This window comes from Thrips palmi, unplaced genomic scaffold, assembly GCF_012932325.1.
Source record: "Thrips palmi isolate BJ-2018 unplaced genomic scaffold, TpBJ-2018v1 HiC_scaffold_8, whole genome shotgun sequence".
NCBI lineage: Eukaryota > Metazoa > Arthropoda > Insecta > Thysanoptera > Thripidae > Thrips > Thrips palmi.
The window spans coordinates 9,324,188-9,340,531 of record NW_023144635.1 but is presented as its reverse complement, the minus strand read 5'-3'; the positions used below and the strand labels follow the sequence as shown (position 1 = coordinate 9,340,531).

General features: G+C 58.1%; 1 protein-coding gene across 1 annotated transcript in view; it reads left to right on the top strand.

Moving 5' to 3' along the window:
• The window catches only part of LOC117653209 (cilia- and flagella-associated protein 206-like), a 67,640-nt gene extending 51,296 nt beyond the window's left edge, over window positions 1-16,344 (top strand). The window contains exon 11 of the mRNA XM_034398711.1: window positions 16,267-16,344. Within this exon, the coding sequence (XP_034254602.1) occupies window positions 16,267-16,344 (78 nt within the window). The remainder of the gene's footprint in view (window positions 1-16,266) is intronic.

Below are 16,344 nucleotides of genomic sequence, written 5' to 3'. Positions count from 1 at the left end.
TTGTCTCCCCATTGGCCGTGCTTCCGCCGTGACAGTCCGGCCTCGCCCCGGCCTGGCCCCGCCGGCCTGCAGTGCCTGCACTGGGGAGCGGCGCAGACTCACTTAGTAGCTTCTTTTGAGCTCTGCGAATGGGCGTGGCAGGACGGGCCGCGCTGCGAGGGGAGCTCGAGATAAGTTGGCGATGAACGTGCGCGGCGTCGCTGCGGCCTGATTCGCTCTGTCTCTCTCGCACCCGCACGGGGCGCCCACGAGTGCGAGAGAGACAGAGCGACGGAAACGAGTCTCGGAATCGGTCTGCTGCGTCGTTCGTGTGGGGGCGCCGGGGACCGTCGGGGCCGTCCGCGCGGGGCCGCACGCTGCGCCCTCGCGTCGCTCTTTCGGGAACCAGCTTCTGCCCGTCGCCGTGCCGGACAAGGGATGCTGCGCGCGGTGCGCAGGACCCGGCCGAGAACCGTGTCGCGAAGGGCGTTTCGAAAGCCGACCGATTTTACAATCGAGCACAAAAGATAAATTAGAGAGATTGTTTGGAAACCCTCGACGATCGAGCTAACGCGTCAGCGCCTGCTTCGCCTCTCGCGACGAGAGTGCCACTGTAAGGGGCGGGGCCGGGAGGGGTGAGGACGGGCATGCCAGGGGGCATGCAGTACACGACGCGACACTGGCGACACACAGGAAGCACCCTTAATGGCCGATTGTTGGCCTTTTCTGGCGCTGCAGTTTTACTTGTCAGCAATCTATCTTGTTGGCGTCCTTTGTGCCAAGTGGAGCCGGGCGGCGTCGCGACGCTGTTTTATGCACGGCCCGCACCACCGCGTCCCCCCCCCTCCCCCTCCAGCCGTCTTACCCTCATCCCTGTCATCCGTCCCTCATCCCTCTCGCCGCTCTCGCCCTCCCCAATCCCGCCCGTCTACTTTCCAACCCCGGCGTCCCCGGCGCCCTCACCGTCGTCCCGGGGCTCCTCATTCACAGCTGGCCCTGCTCACCCTGCCCTGCCAGCCCCCCCCCCCTCCCCCTCCCCCGGGCAGGCGCATCGCGAAGCCCCCGGCATCGGCATGCAATGCAAATGTTGCAGCACCTCTCAGTTTCCGATGCCCCCCCCCCCTCCCTTTCTCCGGGGCGCTGAGCCCCCGGAGCGACACGGCGACGGCAAGGCGAGGGGCCGAGGCAGCCCGACGGCGACACGGCTGCGTTCCCCGGCATTGCAAATTGCTGTGGAGGATTACGGAATCCCGGCGCATTGGCATTGAAATATGGCGCGAAGAGAAGAGGGGACGGAGGAGCCGGCAGTGCCCGCGCCACGCCGCCGCGCCCGCATCATGGACCCCAATACACAGGAAGGAATACAAATGCGCCACAGTGTGCCGCCGCCGTGCCGCCGCGCCGCCGTGGCCGTGCAGGCGTGCGCTGCGCTGGCTGCGCCCTGCGCCCCTCCCGCCGCCTTGCCTAGCCCCACCGAGGCCCCGGCCGTTTTCATTTCTTGAGGTTTGCTGGCCTGGCGCCGCCTGGGGCCTCCACTCCTTACAGCCGTCAATATTAATGCGCTCCTTTGATCCAGGCCCCCCGCGGCCCCCCGCGGCCCCACCGCGGCCCCACCACGGCCCACTGAGCGTCCACCGGGCCGAGTCCTCCACGCCGTGCGCGCCTCCCGCTGATGACTGCCCCGGGGCACGAGTGAAGCACGGCGCCGTGGACGACGAGGCCCCGCTCTATTCCCCCACGGCCGTCGCGCACTCTGGAGGACGCTCCCCGTCCTCCCCGTCCTCCCCGTGCTCGTCGACGCCGTCCTCCCCCGCCGCGCTGCAACCCTTTGTCGGTAATTACCCCGCCAAAGGCCGCGACAGGGTGGAGGAGACACAAATCAGTCTGTAAGTGAGTCTACTCGGGGCGGGGCGCTCATCACGCCCAGGTGGGTAATGACTATCGCGGGCGGCGGCGCGGTGCCGCGCGATGCACAGACGAAACAAACACACTTATGCAAATTAAGAGTCGCGTGCACGCCGCCCGCTGGCGCCGCGCTGCCCGTGATTCAAACCGAGCTGTCATGCGCAGACGACGTCTGCCAACTGCCGCTGGCAACAACCGGTGTACGCGTACGCGCTGCCAGCGCCGAACAAAAAGAGAGAGAAAGTGTGTGTTTTGCGCAATCAATAATGCAAGAGCAGGACGGTCGCGCAGCGCGTACACAAGATGCCCGTCGCACTAACTTTCCTCATCAATTTCCTTCTTTTTATTACTCCACTTTTTTCCTTATCGGTTTTTTTTTCAAGTTTTTGTCTCGCTTGATCGATCGCGGGGCGTCGCGGGGCGTCGCGGCGTAATGTGGCTCCGTGGCGGTGTCGGTGCGGCGCCGCGAATCGAATCAATTCCGTCTCTTTTGGTATTCCTCCCGGGGCGGAAACAAAAAATATTACACCTGACACACCGCTAGGGGGGCGGAGAGAGAGAGAGAGACAGACAGACAGAGAGAGAGAGAGAGAGAGAGAGAGAGAGGGAGAGAGAGAGAGAGAGAGAGAGAGAGAGAGAGAGGGAGAGAGAGAGAGGAGAGAGAGAGAGAGAGAGAGAGAGAGAGAGGAGAGAGAGAGAGAGAGAGAGAGAGAGAGAGAGAGAGAGAGAGAGAAGAGAGAGAGAGACAGAGAGAGAGAGAGTCGCGCCTCTCACCTTGCTTGAAAGTCCGCAGTTGCGAAGGCGCCAGGGCGGCAGACGCGTCCTGCAGGCGGTCTGGCTCGGCCCGGCGGCCCCGGCCTGGCCTCCGCCGTGACGTGAACAAATGAGGGAATGCACGAGGCGCGTCACGCGTCACACCGTACAGTGTGCACCACACGCCCGCCGTCGCCCGTTCTGCGTGGCGGCCGTCTAACCTGGAGGCTCCAGCAGAGACCGACGGGGCTCGCTCCTTTGTCGTCGTTCCGGTGTGCCAGCATGCAGGCCACAGGCTGTCTCTGTCGCACTCGAGGGGCGTTACGGACAGGTGCGAGAGAGACAGAGCGACGCAGCATTGCTGCTGTTTCCGTCTCACCAGTGCGGTCCCCCCGCCGAGACCTCTCGATGATTGGCTGAGGGCGCACGAGGTGGTCGCTGAGTAATGAGGCGCTGTCTCTCTCTCTCTCTCTCTCTCTCTCTCTCTCTCTCTCTCTCTCTCTCTCTCTCTCTCTCTCTCTCTCTCTCTCTCTGGCCCCGCGACACGGAGCGCGCCACGTGATGGATTATGATAAGAGCGTGTGCCAACCTGCAGGCTGATTCCGCGGGCAGCGGCGTCCTCGTTCTCCCTCTCTGACGCGCACCCCCGACACGCCGCGAGAGAGTGAGGGAGACGGATTCGGGGAGGCACGACCACTTTTCGGAATCAGTCTGCCTGGGGGGACACCTTTGCTTTCGTGATGGGAGGAAGTATAATGGAGCTGCGCTGACTTTCAACAAGGTCAAACCTTGTCTTATTTTTTTTCTCTCGCCCTGCTGCTGTGCTGCTACTTTGTCTCCATTTATATAAGACAACAAAATCAAGGGCAAGCAACATGAATATATTGGCAGCGACGCCACGCAGTATCGCGGTGAGGTGGCAAAACTTTCTTTCAAGGTTGCGAATCCGGTCCATGACTTGTTTGAAATCAAGGGATCCGACTAGACACTGCAAAGTGAATGGAAGTCGGGGTGCCAACATAATGCAACGAAGAAGCTGCAGAGATTCAACCACTTTTTGACCAACTTGGTCGGAAAATCGTTGCGGTCAAAGCCAAAATCGTTGTGGTCAACGTCTTCCCGATACAGGGCATGAAAGAGTAGGGTCTTCAGAATATTAGGACGTCGAGGGAGGCCTTTTACGGCGACTAGATTGGACACAGTGGCCACCCAAAGTCAGCAAGATCAGCAAATTTCCGAGATTCGACCACTTTTAGACCAACTTGGTCGGAAAATCGTTGCGGTCAAAGCCAAAATCGTTGTGGTCAACGCCTTCCCGATACAGGGCATGAAAGAGTAGGGTCTTAAGAATACTAGGGCGTCGAGGGAGGCCTTTTACGGCGACTAGATTGGACACAGTGGCCACCCAAAGTCAGCAAGATCAGCAAATTTCCGAGATTCGACCACTTTTAGACCAACTTGGTCGGAAAATCGTTGCGGTCAAAGCCAAAATCGTTGTGGTCAACGTCTTCCCGATACAGGGCATGAAAGAGTAGGGTCTTCAGAATATTAGGACGTCGAGGGAGGCCTTTTACGGCGACTAGATTGGACACAGGGGCCACCCAAAGTCAGCAAGATCAGCAAATTTCCGAGATTCGACCACTTTTAGACCAACTTGGTCGGAAAATCGTTGCGGTCAAAGCCAAAATCGTTGTGGTCAACGCCTTCCCGATACAGGGCATGAAAGAGTAGGGTCTTAAGAATACTAGGGCGTCGAGGGAGGCCTTTTACGGCGACTAGATTGGACACAGTGGCTACCCAAAGTCAGCAAGATCAGAAAATTTTCCGAGATTCGACCACTTTTAGACCAACTTGGTCGGAAAATCGTTGCGGTCAAAGCCAAATCGTTGTGGTCAACGCCTTCCCGATACAGGGCATGAAAGAGTAGGGTCTTAAGAATACTAGGGCGTCGAGGGAGGCCTTTTACGGCGACTAGATTGGACACAGTGGCTACCCAAAGTCAGCAAGATCAGCAAATTTCCGAGATTCGACCACTTTTTGACCAACTTGGTCGGAAAATCGTTGCGGTCAAAGCCAAAATGGTTGTGGTCAACGTCTCCCCGATACAGGGCATGAAAGAGTAGGGTCTTAAGAATACTAAGGCGTCGAGGGACGCCGTTGGCCGCAACTATCGGACGCAGTGGCCGTCCCGAGGGGGTATTCACTCGAGGTATTCTGTGTACCCACTAGGATATTCATATTCATATTCTTAAATATTCATGTATTCACAAGTATTCTCAATATTCACACATATTCAGAATATTTGGAAGTATTCGTAAGTATTCACGGGTATTCTCTTAGTATTCACGGGTTTTCCCCAAGTATTCAGAGGTTTTTTAGTCCTTGTTGACATTATTTCGTCGGTCTTTTGTCCGAAATTCGGCGCGAGAGCTTCTGGTATCACTCTCGGGTCCATATTTGGACGTTTCTTACTGAAAAAATGAGATCCGGGAAGAATCCTGGTTCTCGGCTTGCCGGAAAGCTCTATTCTTTAACTGACATATTCACATATATTCTCAAGTATTCGAACATATTCCCCAAATATTCATTCATATTCTTTGATATTCGTGTAGATTTATTGTATTCGGAGATTCATGATTCTCAGTATTCACAAGTATTCACAAGTATTCACGCATATTCATATTCTGTGTACCCGAAAAAACCGAGTGAGTACCCCCTCGGGCCGTCCAAATTCAGCAGAAACGGCTACTTTCGGAGACTTTTTGACCAACTTTGTGGCGTTACTGGCCCCAAACCCGGAGGCCCCGGCAGATTTTTCTGCCTGTCTGCCGTGGCCAGTCCGAGCCTGAGGGTGCCCCGAGGAGTGCGAGAGAGACAGCGCAGCCAAATGAGTCCGCGAAACCGCAGCGGGGCTCCCCGGCGCCTCGCGTGTAACGTGGTTATGTCCGGCCCTGGCTGGCGCTGGCTGGCCCTGGCTGGCGCGGGTTCGAAGCCCCCCGCAGCCCGGCGCCATTATCCTATTGCCTAATCACGTCATTCGGTCTGGGTCCCTTCCAGTCCCTTCCAGCCCTTCCGCGCCGTGGCCCCAATGGGGCGCTCCTTGGGCCCAGCAGGCTGGCCTCGCCTCGTACACTGCTCCCGTCGCTCTCTGTCGCACACACGGGGCGTGTTGGGGTGCGAGAGAGACGGTCGCGCCGCTCGGAAGCACTGGCCACGTGGCGGACCGCGCGGCTTTGCCGGGGAAGTGGCGCTAATTTTGTTTTTCAACCCTTCCGGTCCGGGCGGACTGGGCGGTCTGGGCGGCGAACAGGGCGGATGGATGCGGCCGCGACGGTGGCGCTATCTCGTGTTTGGCCAGCGCGGGTAATGCGTCGCGGTTCCATTTGGCGGCCCGGCCCTAGGCTGATTCCGAGAGACCTTTTCGTCGCTCTGTCTCTCTCGCACCTCGACAGGACGCCCCATCAGTGCCAGAGAGACAGAGCGACGTAAACGACTCTCGGAGTCAGTCCGGCTGCTCGAGGCCGGCCGAGGCCGAGGCTGACTTAGTCGTGATGGCCGCCTCGCATGTGTTCTTTCAATTTGAAGAGTGGCGTGACGGGTCGTATCTCTGGCCGCCACATCGCACATTCTGCCGTTCTGGCCGCGTGGGCCGCGCCGTGGCGTTGGCGCGGTGCCGCAGAGGGTGTCGTCCTGTGCGCCGCGGGTCCACCTCGCCCTGTCTCACTCGCACCCACACGGAACGCCCCATGGGAGCGAGAGAGACAGTCTGCAGGTCCACTGGGCCAGCGAGGGCCATTAGCCCACGGGCCCACAGGACACTCAGGCCCGGTGAGCGGACCAAAAGCAATACGTCCATCTCGGTGCCTTGACCCCACCACCAGCCCCGGGGCGCTGCAGGCTCCGAACAGCGTCGCCCTGTCTCTCTCGCACGCCCACGCACCACTCGCGAGTGCGAGAGAGACAGGGCGATGAAAGCGATGTCCGGAAGCAGTCCGCTGGCGGAGCGGCGCGACCGCGGTCGCTTTGTGCCGTGTGCAAATCTCCGGCGGGGCGGGGCGGGGCGGGGCGGCAGCGCTGCGTGCATGGAGCGCCTGCTTGCCAGGTGCCAGCTTGCCGCTGGCTTGCCAGGTAGCGGTAGCACCGCGCTGCGGATCCAACGCCGAGCCACGGCACTGCAAAATATTGGCCGGGGCACCCTAACCTCTGTCAAAACCACGCGCGGCGCTCGGTTACAGCGTCGCGACCAATGAAACCGCCGCGTCGCGCCAAAAAAAAGAGCGGCCTGTGGAACGGCGGGTCGTTTGGAAACATCCCGCCGCGCCGCCGCGCACCTGGGCCCCGGCATCGCCACCCTATTTGCGCCGGGCCGGCTTTGTCTCGCCGAATTTGCATATTAACGTGTGATGTGGGGATCATGCGCGACGCGGGGGCGTCCTGGCGCCGCGCAGCCGCACCGGGGCGGACGTCCTGCACCCCGCGAGGCAGGTGCTGCCGGACTCCGCGGACACCGCGCCCCGCCCCGCCCCGCCCCGTTCCGGCCGAGGCGAGGACTTGACCCGGATGAAGCCATCGCAGTAACGGTAACGCGACGCGTCCTGTAGTGCAGCAGCAGACTGATTCCGGGAGTCTCTCTCGCACTCATGGGGCGTCCCCTGCAGATGCGACAGAGCGACGAAAACGACCACCACCAGTCTGCAGGGCGCCGATGGGCGCACACTCGGTGCAACAGTTGCAGGCCGCGCTGCAGCACAGCGGCAGCAGGTACGCCGTCCTCGCGGCCTCCGCCGCGGCGCCGGGCACGCTACCGAGCAGGCCGTCGAGAGCGTCCTGGCGGCACCGTTCCCGGAATGGCTATTCGTTCGCGCGGTGAGCAATAACCACACACGCGGGTTTCCGTGTGTGTTTGTGTGTGTGTGTGTGTGTGTGTGTGTGTGTCTGTGCCTGTCTGTGTGCGCGCTCGCGCAGTGACGGGGAATGTGCGCGGTGGCACCCGTCGTGCGTTTGGGACCTCCCCGTGCTATCAACAGCTCGCTGCGCGGAATCTGCATTCTATTATTGCCACACACACACACACACACACACACACACGCACACACGCGAGGCGGCACTGCCAGCCCTGGCTGTCCGGCCTGCGCGGCGACGCTATTCCCACGGACGCCGAATGGCCGAATGGAGTCGGGCGACTGGAAATTAGCACGCGGCCGCAATCGTAATGGAAAGACGGAAAGGGGAACGGGACAAATGGAATAAGGATTTTCGGCCTCCGGGCGGCCGGTTCGTCCAGCGTCGTCGCTCGGCGAGGTCCATTGTGGCGCCACTGCGAGGGGGAGGCTAGGCCTTGGGCCAGCCGGCGGGCCTTCTCGGAGTGACAGGCGCGGGGGCGCGCGCCTGCAGCGTCGCGGCCATGCAGCGGGGCAGCGGAGGAAAACGATAAACTTCCGCCAGAGTTTGCTCACCCCCGCTCCCAAAGGCGACGGTGCATATGCTCACTGGTGTGTGTGTGTGTGTGTGTGTGTGTGTGTGTGTGTGTGTGTGTGTGTGGTGTGTGTGTGTGTGTGTGTGTGTGTGTGTGTGTGTGTGTGTGTGTGTGTGTGTGTGTGTGTGCGCGCGTGCGTGCGGGGGGAGGGCCCACGTGATGGATGCGGGCCCAAATTCTATTCGATTATGTGCATATTTTTTTTTCGAGGTGTGCGGTGGCTTTCGACCTGATACCCCTAGCAGCCCCTGGCCCGCGCCTGGCCCGCCCCCGGCCCCCGCGTGGCCGCGGGGCACACACAAGCACGCACGGGGCATGTGCTGCAGAGCTGCAAACACCTCTTCTCCTTCTTCTTCTCCTTCGTCTCCAACTCGCGCGCTTGCTTTTTTCCTTTTTGGGCGCCGTTTTTTCGTCGTCGCGAAGGAAGCCGTCTGCATAGTGGCTCGGCGCGGCGCGGCGTCGTGGCCTGTGACACGCGGCGAGATAAACTGCAAATAAAGTCAGCCTCCCCCTTCTGAGATATCTGCTCAAAGAAAAATTTGTGAAACGTGACACGGCCTGGCCGGGGGGCGCGTCGCGGTGGCGTGGCGGGGGCGTGGCGGGAGCGGCGCTGCGCTGGTGCGAGGGGGCACCCTATCCCTCTGTCCTCCAGGCCTTCCACCTTGGAGGGACGCCCCGGGGCCGGCCCTCCGCAGGGCCTCGTGGTCCTTGGAGGACCTGCGCGTGTCGCCGTGGCGGAAGGAACGACCTCCGAGACGCTGCGCCACCGTAAGTGGGGCCGCCTGGCAATCCGAACCGCGCCGAGGCCCGGAATGGCGGACAAATTGCGCAGCTTCTTTCTGTCTGGAGGGTGCCTTTGCGTGCCGTGCGGTGCCGCGCCGTGCCGCGCCGAGGGACGGGGTGGGCCCGGCGGCTGCGACACCCTTGCCATCGATAGGCAAACAGTCCGCCCGGCCGGCCGGCCGGCTGGGCCAGGCCGCCTTGGGGCTGCCCCGCGCCCCGCCCGCCTCGCCCCGCGCCGCGACCCCTGTCACTTCGCCATGCCTCGGCCTTCTGCTCTCCGGCGAGCATCCTTATTTCGTTTGGACAAGTTGTGAATAAAATGGCTCGGAAGCTCACTGGGGCCGAGCGTCCCCGAGCGCGGCCTTCTCGGGCTGGGGTCCGGGGGTGGTGTTTGCCTCGCTGGCGTTGCTGGCTGTGCTGCCTGCCGGGGCGCAGACGAGTGGGGACCGCGGCGGACTGGCACGGCACGGCACGGCACGCCACGGCAGGCGGGACGATATGCGGATGTGAGGTTATGAGCGCCTTTCGCTCACACACACACACGCACTCGCTCACACACACGCACACGCAGACACACGCACACACACCTACATATACACACTCACAGACTCACACGCATTGCTCGTGCAAACAGATCAAGTCGCGATTGGAAAGACTGCGAAAGATTGAAAGCGCGTGTGCGTTTGTGTGTGTGTGCACAAAATGTTTGTGTCTGACTTAACAATCCAGTCACGCGGCTCTTCAATACACGAAAAGAAAGGTCGATACACACAAAACAGTTTTTTAGGCACGAAGTAGCCTTATAGTATACCCAGGACTCAGCCGGCTCGAGATTTGATTTGTGTGGCCCTTTATGCATTTCGGAAGTTTTCTATACGATTTTAATGAGATTTTGCAGACTAGTAGAACTTTGAACGCTGATTCTGATGTTGAAATCTGGTCAAAAATTTGGTGGCCAATTTTGAGAAATTTGCTGTCAAAATCGCCGTTTCCATGGCAAAACTCGACTCGTCAAAGGAAAAAAAAGGGAGTGGGGGGAGCCGAGCCGGGGCGGACCAATAGCGGAGCTTCTTTTTGGGTCTGTACAGCTTACTCCAAAAGCTGAAAAAGCAACGTTCGAAATGAAAAATTTCTTTGACTGCAGGTAGACAAGATGCAACAATAGAATTGGTGCCGGTTCGAACGCAGTTTTTCGGGTAGAACTATCCAATAATACTTCTTGATTGGAGTGTTTTTGGACATGCGCAGTGTTATTGTTGTGATTCAGTTAGCACTAGGACCACTTCGCTCCACCTCGCGACTTGCAGTGCTCATGTTCCTCGAACAAGACTCACCCGCGTTTCGAAACCATCCCTCCCGAGTTTATGAAGTTTGTCAAACCAACCGTCGTGGTGTTGATACGTTGTAAGGGAGAACTATTACACAGAATTGAAGAAAACATGACTAGAGAACCATAGCCTTTTGAAACAAGCCAAACAATTCAACGTCCACAACAATGGAGGGGCAGTTTTAATGCGTGACTGCTGGCGCTTTCAGCTTCGCGATTTTCGCAAGGGCGCAGACGCCGAGAAAATAGTTGCCAACCCGAGAAAATTAATTTACTGACTTCTTTCTGCTAAGAACATTTTAATCATGATGGACTTCAAAGATGTTCCATTGTCAGAACACTGCGGAATACATTAGCATTGGAATTTTTTGAATTTACCAGCATTTTGATTTCTATTTATTGTCAAGTTTAAATTTCGACGGATGGCACATCGACCACATTGGTACCACTGCCATTGGTAGTCCCCTGAGCCACAACTTCACAACACCACTTCTTTTCTTTCTCCACACTCTTACACAATAATCAAATTGACTTCGTGACTCCTAGGATTTCTTGAAATCGTATTTTTTTTTTTGTGGTGTTCAACTCTGTCTGATAGATTGAATCCGACAGCTGAAATCGAATCGAACAATCCGATGCCTAAAACCAAAAAGCTGGTTGTTACGACCGGGTTCTCGGTTTCCGATCGCAGCTACCGAATTCAGGCTGTCAAACAGCGTTCATCACCGCAACAAAAATTTTTTTTTCGTGTATGACAGGATACGCAGCAGCGTCTGTGGAAAATCCACGGACCTTCATCTTCACTCGCGCTGCCGCCTCGTAAAGCGTGACTTGTTTTCGGCAGTGCCGATCATGTGGCCATTACCCAGGCTGGCGACTCGGGTCGAAGAGATCGAGAGATCGAAGATGAGAAGGGCGGGCCGCCTTTGCGACTGCCGCCACTGCCGCATGCAAGGGAGTCAAATGGAAGCAATCCTGTGGAGAGCTCCCCGACCACTCCACGAGGAAGACATGAAAAGATTTGTCTGGAGGGGCGGCGCGGGGGCGGGCGTGGCGCGAAGGGTGCGCTTTGTACCTTTGGCAGACGTCTTGCTCGCTCCCTCCTGACGAGGGTTCGAAAGGTTTCGCAGTGTGGTTTACTGTCATTATTCGGCGCCCCATTCCCCGGCCGGCCGCTGGCTTCCCCTGCACTGGACTCCCTGTTCGCTGGGAGTGTACCCCTGCACTGGACTGGCTCCTCGATGCGACGTTGGTCGCGCCCGAGTGAGCCGCATCGGAGCGGGTGGCCTCGCCCGTACCTGGAGCACGACAACAAGGGGCCGGACTGGCCGGGCCCTCGAGACGCACGACGGCATGCTGCGTCTGTCTCTCTCGCGCTGCCGCGGAGCGTCCCCCGGGGGTGCGAGAGGGACAGAGCGGCCTCTGTGCCGCGTCGCTCCGCGCAGAGGGACGCTGGTCGGCAAAAGCAGAGACGGCCATTAGTGTCGAACCACGCCACGCCGACCAGCAGGGCCGGCAGGACCAGGACGCGGCGTCCGGACCAACTTCGGCGACCTCCGGGAAGTACAGCAGGCTCACGCTCCCGCGCCGCGCGGCGGGGTGATATAAAGAGCGCAGCCACGCGCTACACTGTGCGCCACACGCGACGCTGTGCGTCAACACGCCGCAATCAAAGTCCGGGCCAAGTTTGAACGCCACCGCGCGGAAGCGCTCGCAGTGGCAGCAATATGTGCGCCAAGCGGCGCGCCAAAGGCAGCGCCGGCAGCGCAAACTCAATCGACTCGGCGGTGTTCGACCGGACAGAAGGCCTGATTTGAAACCCTGTGTGCCTGCGCGTCTGTGTGCCTGTGTGCACACGCCGGGGCCACACGGCCACTCCACCCTCTGTTAAATCTCGCCGCTATCAAATCAGTTTCAAAAATATGGCTTGAAAAATGATCGAAGAAGAAAAGGAGGGCGGAAGGAAGGAAGGAGGGTCGCATCCCTTCGGCCCTTAAGCCCTGCGTTTGTCTTTCTTACCCTTCGGCGAGCCCTTCGGCGAGCCCTTCGGCGAGCCCTTCGGCTCCCTCGGCCAGGCCGCACCCCAGGGCGACATTTTTCGGGGCGACCCTGAGGGTGGCCCTTGGGGTGGCCGTGGCCGGTCCAAGGGCACCCCAGCCCAACCCAAGGGCAGCGAGCGTGCCCTTGAAGGGCATTGTACCTGCAGCCCTTCTTGATTTAGGGCACTTTTTCTCGTTCTCTGTGTTAATGAGGGCTTTGCGGCCTTCAGGACTTCAGGGCCTAAACGCGGCTAAACGCGGCGGCGCCACTCAAAAGGGAAACTGTATAAAAGATGTCGGCCGGTCACATGGGCCTATTAATTCTGTGGGACAATCGGCCCGGCCTGGCTTTGAGCCGCACAGCATTACCGCACCAGTGGGCCGGAGCTAAACGACGCCAGGTCTCCTTTATCTGGCGAGAGAAATGGAAAAATCGATGCGATAAAAAGTCATTTGGGGGATGGAATTAGTCGTCTTTCTAACAATTAGGTGTGTAAGGGGATCGCTAGTTGAGGGGAAGTCGGCACCAAGTCGCCGCGAGGAGCTCGAATGCGAGGGAGAGATATGGCTTCCTCTCTTTTCGGTTTCTTTGGACCCCACTCGGCTCTGGTAATGGCTGCGCGGCCTGCGCGGGGCGGGGCGGGGCGGGGCGGCGACACAAACTCGGAGGACGGCTGGCTCTCCCGGAGGTCCACGCCCAGAAAGAGGGAAGGAGCTTGTTATCAATTTGTTGTCGAGGCCGCCTGAGCGTGGGCCGAGGCGTGGGCCGAGGCGTGGGCCGAGGCGTGGGCCGAGGCGTGGGCCTGATCGGCGTGGTCTTCCCCGCGGGTGGGGGGGGGGGGGGGGGGGGCTGCCCCGAGGTGGCAGACTTAGGGCGGCCTCGGTAATGAGAAGCAGGACTGGCGACTCATGAATGCCGAAAACACCTAATAACGATTCAGTCGCCATACCAATCTTTATACATGAGGATGTTAATCACCGCGAATACTTCCGTACCCCAATCACTTTTACAGTAATCAGGACGGGGCAGCCGCGAACGAGAGCAACTACTAGTAACAAGCGGAGGGCCGCAAAAAAGAGGTAGCGAAAAAAAAGCCCGGACTGGACTCTGATTCGCTTGCCATGCAAATGCCTCCATTAGAGCCCCATTTTGGCAAACGCAGTGCGGTGGCGTGTGAGGACTCTGTTGGCAGTGGCGTGCCGCGGCGTGCCGCCCCTCCGCGGCGACACTCTAAATGCGCGTCGCGGCTGTTGGCGTGATGGCGCTTCGGATGACGACGCCCTGACGCGAACCCCGGAGGAAAACTCCGTAATTCCTCATTCCTTTTTTTTTTGTTCCCTTTCTTCAAATTTTTGTCTAAGTGCCCCTCGGAGACGGCCGCTGATCCCTTGGCGGCGCGGCCTCGGCGCGGCCGGGGTGCTGAACGAACGCGCCGCCCTGTCTAAGCTGTTGATATTTGGACTAATCACAACAGAACGCTGCGTGGCGGGACGCTGGGTCCGGTCTGCGTGGTGCACCGAGTCCCACAGTGCACCGCGCTGCATCCAGCGAGCTAATCATGCCGCTTGACTGCACCGCACCTCCACTGTAGCACGCCGCGCACGCCTCGCGCCCCGCCCTGCAGCCTCCCTCTCCCCGCGGAGCGGCGCGCAGCCCATCAGAGCCACGGCTGCCGCCGGCTGCAGGGTGCGAACAGTGTAATCCCGCGCTGCGAGTGCGGTTCTCTCACCGCCTGCCTCCTCCGATGCACGAAAATGCTTCATTTTTCGGCGCGGCTGCCACGTCGGAGGGGCTGCCTGCCGCATACGCCCGGCCGACACAGACGTCACGGACGCGATAGCGGGGCCTGTCTGTCTGTCTGTCTGTCTGTCTGTCCTGTCTGTCTGCCCGGCTGTCTGGCGGGCTGTCCCTCCGTTGGTCCCCTGCACCTGTCACAACACAAGGGGCGGCCTGGATCGCGACCGGGAGGAGGGAAAAATAATATGCGAGCGTGGGGGCGATCGTGGCCGGGCGCGGCCGGGCTCTCCTTTAATTTCGATATTGGATTCTCCAACTTTGGGCCGGCGTGGCGCGGCCGCCGCGTGTGTGGGTACGTTGTGGCGGCGTCGTAGGCAAACAAGCACCCGGCCGCCAGACTCTCCGTTTTTTGTGTGACGCGCTCTTTTTCGTCCGCGCTCGTGCGAATACATAAAGACGGAGCGAAACCGACGCGACGGCGAGAAGAGTTCCGGTGTGTTTTCGGCCTAACACATACTCCCCACACTCACGAGAGAGAGAGAGAGAGAGAGAGAGAGAGAGAGAGAGAGAGAGAGAGAGAGAGAGTCGGCGCGTGCCTCGGGGTGCTCCTCCACGAGGGAGCCAATGATGTGGCAAGGAATGCAGCCGAGTAATGAGTTTTGCCGGCAGATAAACAGGACTCGCTGATTCGCGCGTTAGGGAGGAAGGACCTCCGCGGGCCTGCCCCGCGCTGCGCTGACTAGCCTCGCCCCAGGGGCGGCGCGGCGCGGGGCGGCGAACCAAATCAAATAAAGTGTGATGCCGGCCATCTCACGTAGAGCGAGGGGGACGGTGCACCATAAAGTGAGGCGAGGTTCGTCGACCCATTGGGCGGCGACATGGGGAGGCATGGCCGGCACGGCCGGCACGGCAGGACTCAAACTGCAGCGACATCTCGCCCGTGGAGCTTGTTGAATGATTCAGTGAGTGATGCACTGCCGGGCCAAATCAAGTCAGATTTCGCCGGAAAGTCCTTTAAGTTTTGATAAGGAATGAAAACAGCGTTTCTCTCAAAAGTGGCGTCTTAGTTTTCCTGCCGTTTCTGGCAGTGTGTCACGTAGTCGCCGAGATTTGCCCCGTAACTTCCAGCGGCGTGGCCTCTCTGCGTTTCGGCTGTAGTGCTTGGGAGACTGTGACGAGACGCGACGCTAGATCAAGGCAGCTATCGATTTTCCCCCAAATAAAACAAAAAAAAAAAAGAAAGGAAAATAAAACTCGTCCTGGCAGAAAAAAAGGACCGCATCAGTCACGGGGACTGTGCTGCAGAAGCTGTCAGGCCTTGTCTGGAGTGTCACTGGGAGGGGCTGGCGGTGCAGGCGGACGGGCTGCAAGCTTGCGGCTGCGGCGTGTTTTTATTTTCCAACTCGATAAATTTAAAATGGCTCGCATTTGCACGTCACGCGCGTTCTCGCTCGGCATGTACTCGCCCAGAAATGAAGATACGGAAGCGGAACAAAAAAAAAATTATTGCAGCGACTATTGCATTTAGCCGGACTGGACGCGACACTCTGGCCGTAATTGACTTTGGCGCTCGAGAGGAGAGAGAGAGAGAGGAGAGAGAGAGAGAGAGAGAGAGAGAGAGAGAGAGAGAGAGGAGTTTATTTTAAAACAGGATTTTTTGGGGGGGTTTTTAAGTTCACAAAGCGGGCCAAAAAGGGTGTGTGGAAATTTGTCAAAAAAAAAACATGCAGTTTTGATGTCTCTTGAGGTATTTATGGTGCATGATGCAGTGTTTTACAATTTTTTTTTTTTATTTTTTTTTTTTAAAAAATTAACATTTTTTTTAAATAAAAAAAATAAGATAATTTAATAAAGAAAAAGATTAGTAAATAATATGCATTTTTAAGGATACTTCAAAAAGGTTGTCTTTATGGCGCCGTGCAGGTAGGAAAACAGCGCACTGGCTCTCTTCGGTGTGACGATGGTGGCCTATGCTCAGGGTGGCAGGGGCCCGGTTTACAGCAAAATGATGACTGATTTAGACTTGCAAGAAATGGATTGTAGACATATGTTTACATTGAAATTGTTTTTCTGGAATTCTTCTTTCTTCCCCCTTCTTCTTTTTCTACAAAGTGGTGATTTCCTCTTTGAAGAAAAGAGAGGAGAAATTGATTCGAGGGGTTGGTTTTCTCCTTGTTTACATTTTCTTCTTTTTTTTTTTCTTGAGTTTGAAGCTTGTTGATTTTGCTTGTGCTTTTCTAATCAGAAAATTTAAAAAATTTCTGAGGGCATTGTTGATGTAGAAAGTCTCTTCAAACTTAATTCTGAAACCTGTTACTTCAGCGTGATGTTCTTCGAGTGCTAA